Raw genomic sequence first — 19,574 nt, 5'->3', positions numbered from 1 at the left:
ATTATATTTTGGAGATTTAACTGTGGCTCGTAATGATTGAGGACAATTCCACATGCTTGGCCTCAAATTTTTGTTGAAATTATTTACTGAAAATAACACCCTCCCCCCCTTGACTTTCTTTTTCCTTCTTTTTCGTTCAATCACTGGAATGACAGCAAATGTGGAACAGACATGCCCTGTCTGAGGAACAATAGATCTCAATAAAGGAGATACGACAACAAAAATATAAAAGACAATATGACAAGAGATAAAAAACAAGGTACGTGCACCTACCATATGGAAGATGTGAACAAATTCAATGATGGTCCAAAGTGCCTAGAAAAATTCTCTCATGGACTGATTTTGATAAGTCTTCACTTCTAACCAAGTTACTGAGGTTTTTTAATGTGTATGAAAAGTGCAGAAGAACAAAGACACAGAGTTGCCATCTTCATGAATGAATAGATGGATGTCCAGTTTTCTATCAGAGAGAGATAGAAAAGGTATTTTCAGTGAATGAAAAGATTTAGGAAGGTTTTTACAAGACATATAAGGCCCACATCGTTTCTGTAAGTTTCATGGTTATATTTTTTTCTGATGAAGACAACTGTAACTGCATGATTTTAACGTAAAAAAGCCAAACCCCAGACTTCAACTAAATGATACTTTCCATACTTCTTTCCATCAAGCCGACATTAGACTCCTACTTTGGATTTATTCTTTGAATTGGTTTTCCTCAGAGGTTAATTATCTCATCTACAAATGTGTATGGATTATACAGTATCTTTGGAAGAGCATAATCCACTTAATACATAATTACTTTTAATTTTATAAACATAGAACAAATAGTATTTTCCCTCCTTTTATGTTTATAACATGTTTATTTTCTATGGCTTACTTTATTGTAAGAATACGGTTAAATAAAAATACAAAATAAGTGTTAATTAATTGATCTAATGTTTTATTAGCATTAGGGGGGCCCCGGCCCCTTAACAGTAGGCTATAAAGTTAAGTTGTTGGAGATCAAAAATTATTTGGCAAGTTTTTGACAGCAGGAGGCACAGTACCCCCTAATCCCTAATTTTTTTAGGGTCCAAATATATATATATATAAATGTATAGATAGATAATAGATAATAATAAGAGAATATAGAAGTAAATATATAATATAATATATGTAATATGTAATATAAATAATAAGTTATCCAACACTCACTGAAATCTGGAAAATTAAAGATTAAAATGAATATAGAAGAAAACACACATTGTTAATTCTTTTTTTTAAAGGATTCTATTTATTTATTTTATTTATGTAGAATAATATACTCCTATTATATATTATTATAATATTTAGATTTTATTTATTTATTCATGAAGACACAGAGAGGCAGAGACATAGGAATAAGAGAAAACAAACCATCACAGGAGTCTGATTGACTAATCCCTCAAACGGATCATGCCCTACCAAAGGCATATCTCAATCACTGACCACTCAGGCACCCTCTATATTATATACAAACATGATATATCATACATGTCTCCATAGAATGTAACTCAAATTTTTCTTCATTTAAAAATTTGATGTCTTTTTAGAATTATATAAATTATAATTTAAGTCCTGCTGTGGACTTCCATGATATAATTAGGCCACCAGATAGTTTGAACTTACACTGTTACTTTATATGATGGACATTTTGAATACTGCAATTTTCTTCTAATACAGGGAGTGTTACAGTGATAAATGCGGTTTAGAGCTCCATGTGCATATTGAAAATTATTCCCTATGGTGGAAAAACTAAAATCCGCTGCAAGCAAATATGGTGTTTTAGTGATAAATGTGTGCTACACAACTTTCCCCTCTGAAACTAGCCAATTCACCCTCCTGCAAATTGGTCTTAAGAGTTGCTCTTTAACCCAAACATCACTAAGCTTGCCCATCAATATTGACATTAGTTAAGAAAAATTTTTTTTGGTGTGGACTTGTGGATTTGCTCAGTCATCAAGTATCTGTCTTCTGCTCAGGTAATGATCTCCAGGTCTGTGATTGAGTCCCTGTCTGGCCTTACCTCCTCATGGGAGCTGGCTTCTTCCTCTTAACTCTGCCCGCCTTCCATTTCATACTCCTCTCTCTCAAATAAATAAATAGAACCTTTATAAAAAAAAAAGAATTACAATTTGATTTCTATCATATATCATATAATTTTTTAATTTCCAGATTGCAAGTGAGGTAGGAACTATTTTAAGTGATCTATTCACTTTTGTGAATTTTTTCCTCTGCATAGCTGTCATTTCATTTGTCTATTGTGAAAATAAATTTAAATTGTGCATGATATAGAAACTAACTAAAAAAAAGAAAAAGCAATGTGAAAGTACACTAATGTGAAAGATACACTCTTGATGAGCCACAAATACAAAAAAAGATACAATGTGTTTATTTTAGACAAAAAAAAGGAAAGTATAAAAGTATTTACTCAAAGATATTACACAAACTGGATGATAGGACAGGAAAACGGAGACAACCTTTGCCTAGGCGATAGTTTTACTCTGAAAGGGTAAAACTCATATATTTTGATAAATGCACTAGAAAAGGGATATTAGGAAGAAAAAGTCCTCATATGTGTCCAGCTCCTTTGTAGGAAATTTTTTTTTTAAGTTTTTTAAGTTATTTATTAGGGACAGAAAGAGAGAGAGAAGAGAGAGAGAGAGAGAAAGAGAGAGGCAAGACAACAGCAGAAAGAAGCAGCCTCCACATGCAGGGAGCCCAATGTGGGACTCGATCCTGGTCCTCCAGATCCAACCCTGGTGGAATGCAGACGCTAAACAACTGACCACCGGGCTGCCCTGCATTTTTTAAAAGAAAATTTCAGCCAGCATTCCATAATCAAATTAATGATGCATGTAGGGAAAAATCCCCATCCATCCTCTCTCATACACAAATGCAAATAAACTATTGTATCATTGGAACAATTTATCAAAACCTTTAAGAATGAAGTCTCTGGAGTCAGTGGGTGGATCTATCACTTGTCAGCTGTCCATCCTTACATAAGTTACTTAAACCTACATTGATTGGAGTTAAAATTTGTGTGGGTTAATACATGAAATGTTCTCAGAAAAATAGCTTATTCAGAGTAAACATTTAGGAATGACACCTTATTACATAATTTCCCAGTAATATGGGTTCCCTGTATTCTTCTAGTGTCCCAATATTTATCATGATTCAGAAATGTTATTCTCTAGACACTCCCTAGCTCCTTGACCCACACACATCCAGCTGCTTTCATGTTCGAAAGAGAATATTCATCCCCAGGGAACTTGAAGGCCTATGACCACAGTAAGCAGAAATTCTGGTCATGAAACTTCAACAACAGAGTAAGTGGACCACTGCAACTTAATATTGATGCCCAGTCTTCTATACACATTCCAATATGTTTCAGTGGCCACTGATTTAAGGGTTATTTTTTCTGATCACAAGACTCTATAATTTTCAAGTGTCTATAATAGGGATGAGGTAGGCAGAATAGGGAAGTACTTGGATGTTTGCAAGAGAAACAAAAAATGGGGAGCTGTTTGACACCTGGCAGTTTGTGGCAATTAAGCAAACCTGTGATAGCTCCGTGGTTTCTCATGACCACTTTGCTTAACTGCAGCATGCACGTGCACAAGAAGCCAGTTACCTTTCAAATGACTGAGAATGACCCCTTCACTGGGGATGCCTGAGGACTCCTAGTTTGTCTTCTCTAAATATGCAGTATCTGCAAGAAAAAAAATTAGACTGCACATAGTGTCTACCATAGAGCATGAATAACATTATGCAGAGTTCCTAGAAATCCACTTCTAGTCACCAAACCCCACAGAAATATTTTGCACCCAAATTATAACCACCCATAAGCATCAAGAGGCCAGCATACACCCAGCACCCCTTGATTTTCTGAGTTTACCCACACCTCCTAATCTGGAGCACACAGTTTTGCTTTGCAGCAAAGCTTCTTCTGCTGTACTTTATTCTGACTTATTATTGTCTTTAAATTCTTTCTCCAGTGAAGTCAAGAACCTGACATTGGCTGGTGGTTGAGGTCTCAGGAGATGAGAATTCCCCCCGTCTCAGGTATTAATGGGTAGAGTAAAAGAGTGTCTGAGGAACAGTGTCAATTGTGCTCCTAAAAAGAAGAAAGTGTGTGTGGGCCAGGTTGTTTGTTATGGTACCAGTATGACTTTCAAAGGTTCTATGGTGTTAAGAAATAGGACAAGTATAGAAAGCAAATCACAATATGGGGAGGGAGGGATCAGCCAATACAGCAGTGTGCAGAGCACAGGAAGGGTGATGATGGGAAGTTTAGATGAATTTTCCTAGAGAGGGAATGGAGAGAAAAGTCATAAAGTTGTTTGACTTATTGGATGCATGTAAGGGAGTGAAGGATGCTCTCAGGGTGTGGATTAAAATCACAGTGTTGCAATTCTTGCCTGCTGAGGTCAGAAGTAAATACGAATTGTGTCACAAGTAGAGAGTCAGGAGCAACGTAAGGAGCTATTCCTTACCTGACACATCCTTGTCATCATGCTGAATGAAATTCATGTTGGTACAAATGGATCTCCTTCTCCTCATTCCCCAGCAAGCAGCATAGTCTCACAAATTCTGCTATTTCAATCTCAAAGCCTCGCCCTGTAATTTGGCAGTCCCTAAACTGTTCAGGCTAAAATCTTTAAAAAAAAAAAATTAAAATACTTAAAAATTTAAAAAAAGGTGAGGGGAAATTATTCTGTAGTGAAAACGTCTATCATACCATGCCTCACTCTATTTATTGTCTTACAAATGCACTATTTCTTATTATGTACTCCAAACCTAAGACTTCCCAATGGAGGATATTTAGATTTTCATACATTTCACTCTGGATATTGGCACTTCGATATTTTCCCTCAGTCACCATCCCTGCGTTGATCATATAGCAAATCCCATACATATGAATACTTGAGTAAAAGCTTTTAATTTTATTCAAGTTAAACATATAATTCTGTTTCATTAGGAAGAAATCTATGGCACAGTGAAAAATGTACTACCACAGTCAATCAGATCTGAGTGATGACATTGGTTTTACTGCTAATTATGTGTTTTGTAAAATACATTTTATTTTTATAGAAGCCTTAGGTTTACAGCAAAATTGAGTGAAAGTAACACAAATTAAACCTTTATAAGTTACCCTCTTTGTCTACACCATGTTCAAAATCATTACTGCCCTATCATATTCTGGATACAAAGTAGTATTTCATATCGCTTTGCACTAACTCATTGGTTCCACACATTGAGGCAATAAGCATTAGAGAATCTCAATAGCCTTCTTGGCCCTGTATTCCCAAACTGCTACACCCGGATGTAGCCTAAATGGTGGAAAGAGCCCAAACTGAAAAACAGTGTCAGTGGCACTGACAGGGTTACACACACTGTCCTGCATTTATCCTGGGGCCTCCTATCTCAAAGGACTGGGGGAAGACTTATGAACTGTTCCTTCTTGCTCAAAGAGTTATAATGGTCTCCAGTGGCCAGAGGAACTAGCCTACCAGGTAGGTGAGGACTGGAGGCAATAAAAGTGGGCTTAAGAGGAAAACACAGAGGGGGACGTGAGACACAACAGGGAGGAGAGTGGACACTCAAGAGTGCGAGAAGAACCAGGAGAATGTTCAAGAAGGGAAGGGTTCTCAGGTCATCACAGGATATGGTTTTCACCAAAATGCCTTCATGCTCATTCCTATAGCTTTCAAGCCAGATTCAGTCAGACTTTTCAGATTGGACTTGCCAAGGATACCCCAGATCTCTATGGTGGGTGGTCTGTGTGTCCATGGGTGGGATGTGATGCTTCCAGGCGTGAAGGATTATTTCTGTGACATGACAGAATGGGGATTCCAGAATGTGATTGGGACTGTATCAGATAACCTTCAAAGTCCCTTAGAATCCCAGGTATCAGTGCTTTCCAATATGACATAGTTGTGACTCAGGAGTCTACACCTCAAATTAGAACTCCTTCCGATTTTTGAGTTTATCGACTACATCTCCTATTCTGAGGAATGGTAGAAGACCTCACGAGGCCATGTGAATGAATTTGAAAAGAATCAGAAGCAATAGGAATTGAGCAGTCAAAATGCACCAATGCCACATTATGAGGAGTTGTGGAATAATAGGCAGAGCAGATCCTAGTGAATCTGTGGAATATAGTGAATATATGTTGTGGCAACTTCAGAACACTGACATGGCTGCTCAGATTCCAGGCTCGGGTTGATAGTCCCCTAAGATCTCATTCCTTTATTTGGACAGGCTTCCCATTTTATCCTGGGCTCTACCTTTATTTTATTTCCCAAACTGGTAAGGAATAGAATGAAAACTATGTAAGTATAGTGATTGAAATTACCAGAAGAATTTGGAGGTAAAGGACATGAAGCAATTTATACCTACGGCTCTACTGAATTTTCACTGGAAGAAACAGAGATGAATCTGATATCCTTCACTTCCCACCCCTCAGCTGACCTAGATCACTTTTGTAAGATGCCCACTCGGGGTGTTTCCTCTCTGGAAGGATACTCCACAGTCTCCTCATATCTTCCTACCTCCCATTACACTTCCAAGAAATATTGTTATTGTCTTTGCTGACTTCATCATTATCACTATTATTTTATGGTCACTATATGTAAGGTGCCGTGCTAAGTATTTTACCCACAAGATCTCCTTTAATTATAAGCACAAACTTGTCAAGTTGTTTTTATCTACAGTTAGCAGATGAGGCTCCTTTGATTCCAGAGGGAAATAAGCCATTTGCCCAACCCAAACGTGAGCAAGCATTGGGACCAGAATATTACCGAGGTGGATGTGCTTGTGGAAGCAGAGAAAGAGTCTGAACAAGGTGGATGGAGGGCAGTTGCCCCCTCAAACCTCAATAGAGAGTCGTGGAAATGATAAAGCTGCTTTTGGCCTGGCCTCCAGATCAGGTATATTCCAGTTTTCCATTAAACCTCAGGTTCACCTCTTCTTGGCAGAGGGAAAGAGACACCATAAAGTGAGAGAAATAGTGTGAACTGACCAGCAGTGAGGTAAACAAAAGGCAGATTTCTGTTTGGATTAGGGATGACATCTTGGAAGATAATCAGGGAAGAGAAGGAATCATATTGGAAAATTTGAGCTTGGAAGGTAATAAGTGCAAGGGTGGACAGGAGGGTGAGGGAGATAAGCCCACGGCAAGAGAATCAAGACTTGGTGATAGAAGAAAATAGCAGGAGGTCCCACAGTTGTGGGCAGGATTTAATTGCAATATAAGTAGTCAGAAAGACTGGATTAATGATCTCTGGCATTTATTTATTTATTTATTTATTCATTCATTTATTTATTTATTTATTTTCAGGACTACATGTCTTCCGTTGCATAGAAAACTATGATTATTAATCATTCCAGCCACATATCTGCCACAGTCAGAGTTTATGTGCATGGAACTAGACAAGACTGAAGGGGATCTGAATCTCACAAAGTCCAAGGCAGACTTTACAAGACAGGAAGATGCCAGTTTATTTATTTGCAGTGGGAAGTAAACTGTCTCCTGGATTGCAAATTCTCCAAACAGCATTTTGGTGAGCAGGGATTCTTGACAAGTGATGGGCAAGTGGGATTTTGAGAGGTGGCTCATCTGTTGTACTTCAGAGAAGTTGTTCTTGACCACAGAAGGGGTACGAGACTCTATTGGCGGGAAATATGTTTTCTCATTTGTTCTGAGTGGGAAAGACTTTGCATCCAGGTCAGATGCTTTCTCTGAGCATCATACTTTCTAGTTATCTTGTTCTCTCTAGTTTTTGCTTTGAAGCATGAATTTCTGCTCTATCTTTCCTTATAGCACTTAATTTATTTAGTTACTCATTTTTATAGAAGGTACCACTCTCAAATTGATGGATTAGATCTGACCTTTAAGGAAGAAGGTTCTGATATTTAAAGTCAGAAGCAACTTTAATTTGCTAAAAGTATATATTTTATTACAATAAGAACATTACATATCAAATGACATATTTTAACCCATATTTGGCTTGTGGTGATGCTGGTCCAAGACCAGGCCTGTGGCTACATTTACATAATTTTGGATATGTTGGTAAGAGATGCTTATGTTAATAAGTACTGCTGACCCATCCTTGTCTGAATTCTTTTTTTTTTATTATTGGAATTCAATTTGGCAACATATGGCATAAGACCCAGTGCTCATCCTATCAAGTCCCCCCCTCAGTGCCCGTCACTCGGTCACCCCCAACCCCGGCCCACCTCCCTTTCCACCACCCCTTGTTCATTTCCCAGAGTTAGGGAATGTTCTGTCTCCCTTTGTGATATTTCCCACTCATTTTTTCTCCTTTCCCCTTTATTCCCTTTCACTATTTTTTATATTTCCCAAATGAATGAGACCATAAAATGTTTGTCCTTCTCCGATTGACTTTTTTCACTCAGCATAGTACCCTCCAGTGCCAGCCACGTTGAAGCAAATGGTGGGTATTTGTCGTTTCTAATGGCTGAGTAATATTCCATTGTATACATAGACCACAGCTTCTTTATCCATTCATCTTTCGATGGACACCGAGGCTCTTTCCACAGTTTGGCTATTGTGGATATCGCTGCTGTAAACATTGGGGTGCAGGTGGCCCTGTGTTTCACTGCATCTGTATCTTTGGGGTAAATCCCCACAGTGCAATTGCTGGGTCGTAGGGCAGGTCTATTTTTACCTCTTTGAGGAACCCCCACACAATTTTGCAGAGTGGCTGCACCAGTTCACATTCCCACCAACAATGTAAGAGGGTTCCCTTTTCTCCGCATCTTCTCCAACATTTGTGGTTTCCTGCCTTGTTAATTTTCCTCATTCTCACTGGTGTGAGGTGGTATCTCATTGTGGTTTTGATTTGTATTTCCCTGATGGCCAGTGATGTGGAACATTTTCTCATGTGCTTGTTGGCCATGTCTATGTCTTCCTCTGTGAGATTTCTGTTCATGTCTTTTGCCCATTTCAGGATTGGATTGTTTCTTTGCTGTTGAGTTTAATAAGTTCTTTAGAGATCTTGGATACTAGTACCTTATCTGATACGTCATTTGCAAATATCTTCTCCCATTCTGTAGATTGTCTTTTAGTTTTGTTGACTGTTTCTTTTGCTCTGCAAAAGCTTCTTATCTTGATGAAGTCCCAATAGTTCATTTTTGCTTTTGCTTCTCTGGCCTTCATGGATGTATCTTGCAAGAAGTTACTGTGGCCAAGTTCAAAAGGGTGTTGCCTGTGTTCTCCTCTAGGATTTTGAGGGAATCCTGTCTCACATTTAGATCTTTCATCCATTTTGAGTTTATCTTTTTGTATGGTGTAAGATAATGTTCCAGTTTCATTCTTCTGCATGTAGATGTCCAATTTTCCCAGCACTATTTATTGAGGAGACTGTCTTTTTTTCCAGTGGATGGTCTTTCCTGTTTTGTCGAATATTAGTTGACCATAAAGTTGAGGGTCCACTTCTGGATTCTCTATTTTCTTTAAAGATACCTCACATAATGTTTCAGTAGTATTGAAAAAGCTATGTGGCTTAGGCCTAATAAGGCATTTGTATAAATCACTGCATGAGTCTTAAAAAAAAAAAAAAGAGAGAGAGAGAGAGAGAGGCTAAAGTTAACAAAGCTCAGTAGCCCTTGCCAAGAAAATTCTGGAAGGAAATTAATTATAAAGTGAAAGATGTAATCTAGAACTGTTTGTGTGCGTGCTGTTCTTAGTAGTGTCTTTAGATGAAGATTGTCTGTATTTAGACAGAATGTCAATGGATCTGCATCCAGGAGGCAGGAGGAAATGTCCTTGTGGTCATAAAGTGGATATTTCACTTACCTGACAATGCACAGCAATGCAACATAGAGCAAAAATGTGAGGATGCATGGAAGAGTGCAAACAAGAACATGTCATTTGTTTTGTTTTGTTTTCCTGACTCAGATGCTGATCTCATGATTGCCCTCCCCACTGGCTTGAGATCCTGAATTTGGATTGTTAGCTGCACAGCGAGCTCCATGGCAACCTCAAACTCCAGTAATAGCCTGTCCTCCACATTCTATCTCACAGGTATCCCTGGCTATGAGGAATTTCACCACTGGATATCCATTCCATTCTGTCTCCTCTACCTTGTTGGAATAATGGGTAACTGCACCATCCTGCATATTGTTCGGACAGACCCCAGGCTCCATGAGCCCATGTACTACTTCCTGGCCATGCTTTCCCTCACTGACATGGGCATGTCCATGCCCACAATGATATCACTCTTCAGGGTGTTGTGGTCCATTTCCCGGGAAATCCAGTTCAATATCTGCGTGGTCCAAATGTTTTTAATTCACACTTTCTCCTTCACTGAATCATCTGTGCTCTTGGCCATGGCCTTTGACCGCTATGTGGCTATCTGCCACCCTCTACGATATGCTACGATTCTCACCCCAAGACTTATCATTAAAATTGGACTTGCAGCCCTGCTTAGGAGTGCCTTTGCTATGATTCCACTTTTGGCCAGGTTGGCCTTCTTTCCTTTCTGCCACTCCCACATCCTTTCTCATTCCTATTGTCTGCACCAGGACATGATTCGTCTTGCCTGTGCTGACACCATGTTTAATATTATATATGGGTTGATTCTGGTTATTGTGCTGTGGGGCATGGACTCTCTGGGTATTTTTGTGTCTTATATGTACATTCTGCACTCAATATTAAGAATCGCATCACGTGAGGGGAGGCTTAAGGCCCTCAACACATGTGCATCCCACATCTGTGTTGTACTCATCCTATATGTGCCGATGATTGGGCTCTCTATTGTCCATCGTTTTGCCAAACACTCCTCTCCCCTCATCCACATCTTCATGGCTCACATCTACTTATTGGTTCCACCTGTGCTTAATCCAATCATCTATAGTGTGAAGACCAAACAGATCCGCCAAGGAGTTCTCCACCTGCTTTTCCCCACAAAAATCAGTTCTACTATGATGTAGGCATGCCCTCAAGACAATAATAGCAGCAATCTAAATGATGTAAACACAACCTGATTTGTCTGCTCTAGGTTTGCTGGCATCATATTTGTCAAACAAAGAGTAAAGAACAGAAATGGAGCAACAAAGCATCTGAAAATGTCCTAAGAAGTGAGTGGTGTCTATTGGGATTATATGGCTTGACTTAACATGTCTTTCATACACTCACTTTTAATATGAACACTTTTGATTGGAGTGTGGTAGATATCATTTCTATCTATTTTCTTCCATATCTAATCCTAATCTCTTCCAAGGTCATTTATCTGTTAATTTTTCATTAAATATATTAAACCCATGAATCTTTGTTTCCCTATACACACTGTATTTGCTAGGTACTTTTACTTCTTTTCTTGTTATATCAATTGCTTTTTTTAATCAATTGATTTTTATATCTATTTTTTCTTTCTTTCTGAAAGATAGGAGAAATTTAACATAAGAGCATTTTAGAGCTCAATGCAGAGGTTAGCAATCATCAATGTGCATTGCATCATATATTAAAAGTTTATACACATGTTATGCCCTACTAAGGATATTTAGTTTTCTCAGGAACAGTAGAGGCAATATGCCTATTTTTTCTCTTACTAAATTTTTAGAAATAATTTTAAATTTATAAAAATTGAAACTCATTTTTTTAAATTGAAACTCTAATAAATTTTGAAATAGTCAACATATTGTGATATGAAGTCTTGTGACCATATTCCATTGGGTTAAATGCATCTTAATAATAATTTAGGGTATACTACTATTTGAATTAAAAAAATATTATCCTTGGTATCCCTGGCTATGAAGAATTTCATTCATGTAACAATGTAGCTCATTGTGGGTGTAGCTAGTAAAAATTTGTGGCAGCTAGAAATAGCTAAAGATTAAGGTCTCACAATTTTATCTAGAACTCTTTTCAATACTAAAACTCTCTTTCCTTATAATTCTGAATGTATCTAGTATCTGTCTGTGAATAGCATTGAATAAAAATACTTGTAAATGTAATTGAATATTCTTAGTTTGTATGGCTATAATTGTGCAAAGGCAAATAAACAAAGGGGACAAATAAGACTTTAAATGTGTCATGGTTCCCAGTATTTATGTAATAATAATTAATATATTTTACATATCCTGTTATATATCAAAGAGTTGGTACCTGTATAAATGAATATTATGCTTGGTGTAAAAATGACACTAAATAAGTGTATAAATGATAAAAGAAATGAATCAATTATTGAAAAAAAAAGTATGACTGGCTCGGATATTTTTAAAAATCTTGAAGGGGATGCCTGGGTGGCTCAGCAGTTGGGCATCTGCCTTCCGCTCAGGGCATGATTGTGAAATACCAGGATCAAGTCCCACATCAGGCTTCCTGCATGGAGCCTGCTTCTCCCTCTGCCTATGTCTTTGCTTCTCTCTCTGTGTGTGTCTTTCATGATTAAATAAATAAAAATCTTTTAAAAATAAAATAAAATAATCTTGAAGGAAAAGATCTGACATGTCATGAACCCACATGTAATATAATAAAAGAGCTTACTAAATTAAAACTAGGATTTCAAATTTCAGGCAAATGGAATACATCTGCAACTTCTGCTATCTGGTTTTAATTCAACTATATTGTTTCCACCCTTTTAACCTATTTCTTGATTCTAATTCTAATTACCCCTCTCCTTTTAACAAATTCACCTTGAGTAAGTACATCAACTAAGAATAAAAAAGGTACATAAATATCAAAATTAGATAATATTTGGTGCAATAAAAAAATTGATAGAAAAAGTGAAAATTTTGAGAGTGATCATTACCATCAGCTATTCATTGTATAGCATTTAACTATAATCATCTTTAAATAAGAACTGCAGATACCAAATATTATTTATTTATTTATTTATTTATTTATTTATTTATTTATTTATTTATTTATGAGAGACTCAGAGAGAGAGGCAGAGACATAGGCAGAGAGAATAGCAGGCTCTCTGCAGGGAGCCTGATTTGGGACTGGATCCTGGGACTCTGGGATCACACCCTGAGCCAAAAGCAGACACTGAATCACTAAGCCACCCAGGCATCCCTACAAAATATTCTTTAACCTACGGATGTTGAACATATCTTCCCTAGCACTTGTACTCCAAAAACCACAGTTTTATTAGTTTTTTATTGTTGTTAATAGAAATATGTTTAAACTATTGTATCCCAGATTTTGCATTTTGCATATTAATAAAACTATTTAAAGGAATATGTACATAAATACCCAATATTTGAGCAAAGTATTATTTAATTTATTACTATAATTACATTATAATAATAAAATATACTTCAACCAAAAACACTTGGAAGGTACATATTTTTAAAATTGAGATAATTCTTCACATAAAATACAATTGGTGAGGAGATTAGTGATTTCATATATGAATGAATGAATGCATCAATGACAAGGTGGTATTGAGGTGGGAACAGAAACATTTTGTTTTGAAACTTAACAAAAGCAGAAGTGTAGTCTTTCGGCAAGCAGTTGGTACTCCAAAAACAGGAAGGCCTCTTGTTCCTGCCTAGAATTACAATAATATGACTGAAGCATCTTTTTCATTTCTATATGGATTTATAAAGCAAGAGGCACTCTTACTCATATTGCCTTTTTTGACAAAGTCACAAGTATTTATTTGCCTTTTGAAAACATTCTCTGCTTTCTTGCAGAATCTGTAAGTTACCCATAGAAGCCCAAATCATAATTCATTTTTGTATTCTAATCCCCAATCATTAGGCAAAAATGCAATGCAATTATTTTCATAATGTCAAATGTTATATTTTAGGTTATACCTTGATTCTCTTGATGATACAGAAGTCTCCTTGTGGCAAAACACAATGACAAGAAAAAAATAACAGAGATCAATCCCCTTTGTCATTATAGTGTCTGGCATTTTCTTTTATACAAAGCATTGCAATACTTCATTATCCCACTTAGTCATTCAGTTATTCAATCTGGTATCTTAATAAAAACATAATTCCTTAAAAATATATAGTGTCTATTTCTAGAGTCTACAAATAGTCATATGCATTGATAAAGACAATGATAGCAATATAAGTATTTTAAAGGTACTCTAGTCAATTAATTCAACCACTTCATGATGCATTTTTTTGTTGTCTTATGCCAGGGAAAACTTTAGCTATTTTATTAATCAACAGGTGAATATTTTCTAGAGGACAAAAGGGATTACATTACAGAAACTATGTCAGATAAATTTAGAGATGATACAATTTGTCCCAGGCACTATAGAATGCACTCAGTAAAAATGTCTGGTGTGTGAAAAGCTACACTAGCTAAATTGCATATGCTTATTTATGTAAAGAGCTAAATGAATCCAGCAAACAATCTTGACAGTCTGCCATGATTTATCTTTTTTGAGAATTTTCCTGAGACAATTTCATCCCCATTAATCAGAATGTTAAGAAATGTAACAGATCGATGCAGTTTTAGCAATCTGACCCAAGATGGGGCAATTAGCCTGACTTTGGTCCTTCCTAAGTCATAGATACTCAAAATTTCTTGGATGTCATGCCATTCCTCAGATTCTTTTTTTTGTTGGTTTGTTTATTTAACCTAACCAAAGTAACTTTCTATTGTGTGCAACCAAAAGAATCTTTATTACAGTATGATATTAAAGGAGCTATGAAACAGACATTTTCTGCAAGTTAAGGGAAATACTTTTCAGAGGAAAAGAAAGAAGTGTTTAAAGTACACATTCTATGTAATACATAAAGCCATATTAGGTCATTTCTTACATAAAATTATCAGCAGTTAGCATGTGATTAGTTAATACATTTATCTATTTAACAAATATTTATCATTTATTTATTTATTTATTTATTATTTATTTATTTATTTATTTTAACAAATATTTATTAAATTATTTGTATACTCTGGGTTCTGTGGATGCAATGAGGAAGCTGGAAACTGAAATAAGATTGTCCATAGCAAATTGACATAAGAGAGGCATTCTGTATTACAAAAGGGATATTTAAGTCCCCTATGCTGTTACAGTAACTTTCCATCGTTTATTACCTTAATATGTTGAGCTACTCCTTGATGTTACTGGAGCAGTTGCCTATTAGCTTCCTGTTTACCCTGGTTGGGAAGACAGCATTTGGAAACGTGAATATCTTAAGCTCTATCCCGAGGTTAAGTATTCAGAGAATAGATTTGCCCAGGTTGATTCACACTTGACATTTAAATCTGATCCTCCATCCTGTACTCACCAAATCCTTGTTGCTTCATAACGCTTGGGTCATTTTTGTTGATTACAGAGCCCCAAGACACGCATCCTTATCTCTTTTGTCTTTACTCCATAAACAATAGGGTTCATAGTAGGTGGCAACAATAAGTAGAGGTTTGCCAGGAGGATAAGGACATGCCTGGGTACATGATTTCCAAAGCGATGGGTAAAGAAGGAAAAGAAGGCCAGAGTATAAAATATCAAGATGACACATATATGAGCTCCACATGTTCCAAAGGCCTTTGTCCGGGCTTCCCTAGAAGGTAGTTGGAAGACTGTTCTCAGGATTAGACAGTAGGACAGGGAGATGAGGACAAAGTCTAGCCCTGTGGTGAGGAGAGCAGCAGTGAGCCCATAAATGCTATTAAGGGAAATGTTATTACAGGCCAACTTGGCAATGCCCATGTTCTCACAGTAGGTATGGTGGATGACATTGCTCCGGCAGAAATGCAACCGGAGAATGAGGAGGACACCAGGGGTGACCACAGCCACACTCCGAGCCACCAGAGCCAGACCTACCTTGCTGATGAGAGAGCCGGTAAGTAGGGTTGCATAATGGAGTGGTGCACAGATAGCCACATAGCGATCAAAAGCCATAGCCAAGAGAACAGCAGACTCAGAGAGGAACAGAGCATGAACAAAAAACATCTGTGTGAGACATGCAGGAAACGTTGATGGGGAAGGGCCCTGCCAGAAGATGAGAAGCATTTTGGGCACTGTGACTGTACAAAGGAAAACATCATTGAGTGCCAACATGGCCAGGAAGAGATACATGGGTTCATGGAGGTTTCTGTCCCAGGCCACCACTGCCATAACCAGACCATTGCCTATCACAGCCAAAAGGTACATGAAGCTGAAGGGGATGGAGATCCAGATTTGGAAATCTTCTAATCCTGGGACTCCAGTCAGCAGAAAGGCAGTGAAGTGAGCAGATGTAGAGTTGGATATTCTTACAGACAGGTGAGCCAAGTCTGTTATATGAAACACAGAAAGAAAATGGGTAAAGTACATACTAAATGAAAATACATATTTATTCCTTCATCCTAGTAAAAACCTAAGTATCGATTTGGCATGGTGAAATGGAAGGAGAATAAAATGGTCTGAGAAAAGTTATTAAGTATCTGAATGAAGGTGTGAAGGTGTCTGGCTGGCTCAGTTGGTAGTGCGTGTGTCTCTTGATCCTCAGGTTTTGAGATCAAGCCCCATGCACACACAAAAACCACAAAAACACAAACAAAACCAAAAAATATGAATGATTATGGGCAAACCACTTCCCTTTTATGGAGTGTTCTATTCTCTCTAAAAAATAAATTGTGGTGCTCGCTTCAGCAGTGTATATACTAAAATTGGAAAAATAAATTGTGTATCAGAAAAATAAGAGTTGAAATCCTTGCTTTTGTAAACCTAATTGTTATAACGACATAATTTATGTATATGTCGTTTGAACTTTAATTGGTGCTCTGCATTGTATGTAGTTTTTGCCTAACTTCATAATAATTTATTAAATACAGTAAAAGTTGTTTTCTCTGTATCACTGCATAGAAGTCTGGAGAGGGTTAATATTCCATTCTTTGACAAACAAACTGAAGGGGAGGGCATGGGTTGGATAATAAAGTGTACGTAATGGGTCAGTATGAAGACTTCAATTGTTGTTTCCCATCTTGGTGATATGAGAGATGTTTTCTTGCCCTACTTTTGCTACAGTAAAGGAAAAGTTTTACTCATCGGCTTCTCATTTGAATTCTTGAAGACAATGGTTAACATGAAATTTAAACTGCTATGCCAAAGTTGTAGTATCATTCAGATACTAAAAACCGTTAACTCCTAAGGATTGTGAAATGGAATCAAGGAAGACAATAAAAATCCAGAGTATAGAGTGTTCTCTTTCAGAACAAGACAGTCACTGAAGATGTCAAAGACCATGATTATTCAATACCTATCATTGAAAGACCCATTTACAGAATAATTTCGATTTTCATATTCACGTAAAAAGAATAACATTATAGAAACTTTTTAAAGTTTCAGTAGTTCTTACTTAAAAAAAAAGATTTTATTTATTTATTCATAAGAGACACAGAAAGAGAGGCAGAGATATAGGCAGAGGGAGAAGCAGGCTCCCAGTGGGGAACCCAATGTGGAACTCAGTCAGGACCCCAGGACCACGACCTGAGATGAAGCAGGCATTCAACCACTGAGCCACCCAGGTGCCCCAATAGTTTTTACTTATATCAAAACATTGTAAAATAACAATAGCTTTCTTTCAAAAGCATCCCCAATATAAAATTATTCTTTTCCCAAGTCAATAAAACATTAATTCAACTAGTCAAGTTTTTGATTAAGTGCAGTACTTTTGGCAAAGCCACCAAGGATGTTTATGAATGCTTTTGACTGCAAATCTTGAGAAGTTTCAAAGTGATAGGCAATAAATGCTGTTTCAACTAAAAAGAGCTATCAAAATCTAGAATCCACAAAGGGGCCACTTTTCAGGTGGGGCTGTCATACCATCACTTAGATGGACAACTACACTGCATTGTAAAATATTTATTAACCCTTTAATTATTAATTGGAACCTTTTTGAGATTATTCCAGCCCTTCACAAAAAATAGAGTATATTATCACGTGAATTAATATATATTTATTCTATTCTCCCTTACATTGTTCTCTCTCTCATAAAATTGAGATAAGAAAGAAAAGACAAAATTTCTCATCGAAAGGCAAACATATGGGAGAGATGAAATGGTTTTTAATGCAACTCTTAGAGGGATTCTTTGAATGGTTACTTTGTTAAAAATGTGGAGGTGAAAAAAATTTTAAAAATGTGGAGGTGTAACCACAATTTTATTAGCCTGGTAAGATTATGGCTTTGCTTCTTTTATCTGGTTGTCTCTTACAGTACCCAGCTTTGCTGTGTAATAACTACACAGAAAATAACAGCATATTTGAATGGAAGACGTATCACATATCAGCACAGGGATGGGCAACATAGCAGTAATGGTAAAAATAATCATTGGAAATACATATTAATGGTTGCAATGTGCTAAGCATTTTCCTAAAACCCATTCTAATAACTTTACTTGGGTGTTAAGGGTAATAACTACTATATGAAGTAACTATGTTACTATCCTAATTTTACATAGACGACAACTCAGATACTCAAGGATTTTCCTAAAATGTGAAGCCTGTTTTGAAATCAAGGATCCTAATTGCAGCACCCACAGTTTTAACCAGGAAACTATTCTAACTTACCTTTTACATGCATGGTTTTTCTAAACCACTGGGAATATACAAAGGCAGATCTTAAATTTCCTCTTAACATTTCCCATGGATATTCTTAGATGTTAGATAAAAATGTCATGTCTATCTTATAGGGATTCAGAGACTGTATGTGTGCCTGTGTGTGTATAAATATACATACATATATATATACCTTTATTGTACACAGATATTTACAACAAGAACTCCAGGAATAACCTCTGGGCCAAGAAGTCTTTGGGGTATTTTACAGGGCCAAGTGATTTATTTTGCACCTGAGACCTACAATCGGTATGTGGATTAGCTGACTAAACCTATCTTTCATACTTGTGAAATTATATTTTCCAAATTTGAACTGCATTTGATAATTTTCCATCTCAAACCAAGTCTCTGAGCAGCGCAGCATCTCTGCACGTCTTTGCCAGTTCAGTACGTGCCCTTTAAGGAGTACCAAAAAAAAAAAAAAAAAAAAAGGTTTCCTGAATGACTCTTCTGGAACATGGACATCTTTTATGACAAAGCCCAACTATTGAGGCAATTTTAATACATGTCTATATGTGACCAAGTGTCCCTCAGTGAGATATTTTGAGGTTTTTCTAAGGGAAAAGCATGACTGTATATTTAAATAACTCCCATTTCTCAAACAAAGCTTTATAAATTAACATATACTGCTTTATGGAGCAATTTGAGGTTTATCAGAAAATTAATCAGAAAGTATAGAGTTTCACATATAATCCCTTCTTACCCAATCTATTCTCTCTATTATTAGCACCTCACATTGCTATGATACATTTGTCACCATAGATAAGCCAGGGCAAAGATTCCCTTTATGCCCAGGGAAAGAGGTGCTATGGTGGGAAACCGAGTGCCTATGGTAGGCAGACAAAGCCAATTTTCTGGAAAAAGGCTAAAATCACAAAGAAGATTGCACACACCATAGTTTCACTGCCCTACGAATCCCTTGTGTTCCACCTATTTATCCCTCCTTTCTTCTATGCCTTCTGACAACCATTTATCTTGTTCCATCTCCATAGTTTTATTCTTTCCACAATGTCCTAC

The 19,574-nt window shown here is 36.8% G+C and overlaps 1 protein-coding gene across 1 annotated transcript; it reads right to left on the bottom strand.

The window, feature by feature from the left end:
- Positions 1–9,395: 9,395 nt before the first annotated feature.
- Positions 9,396–18,522, bottom strand: LOC129504890 (olfactory receptor 52Z1P-like; the record flags this gene model as incomplete). Its single annotated transcript, XM_055317767.1, has 3 exons — positions 18,510–18,522; positions 15,293–16,234; positions 9,396–9,406 (listed from the first exon to the last, which is right to left on the bottom strand). Coding segments are annotated over exons 1-3 (966 nt in total), but the record flags the coding sequence as incomplete, so codon positions are not given.
- Between the last annotated feature and the right edge of the window lie 1,052 nt (positions 18,523–19,574).

Source organism: Nyctereutes procyonoides, unplaced genomic scaffold (genome assembly GCF_905146905.1).
Source record: "Nyctereutes procyonoides isolate TBG_1078 unplaced genomic scaffold, NYPRO_anot_genome, whole genome shotgun sequence".
Taxonomy (NCBI): domain Eukaryota; kingdom Metazoa; phylum Chordata; class Mammalia; order Carnivora; family Canidae; genus Nyctereutes; species Nyctereutes procyonoides.
The sequence above is the reverse complement of the archived record's forward strand: the minus strand, read 5'-3'. Positions and strand labels throughout refer to the sequence as shown.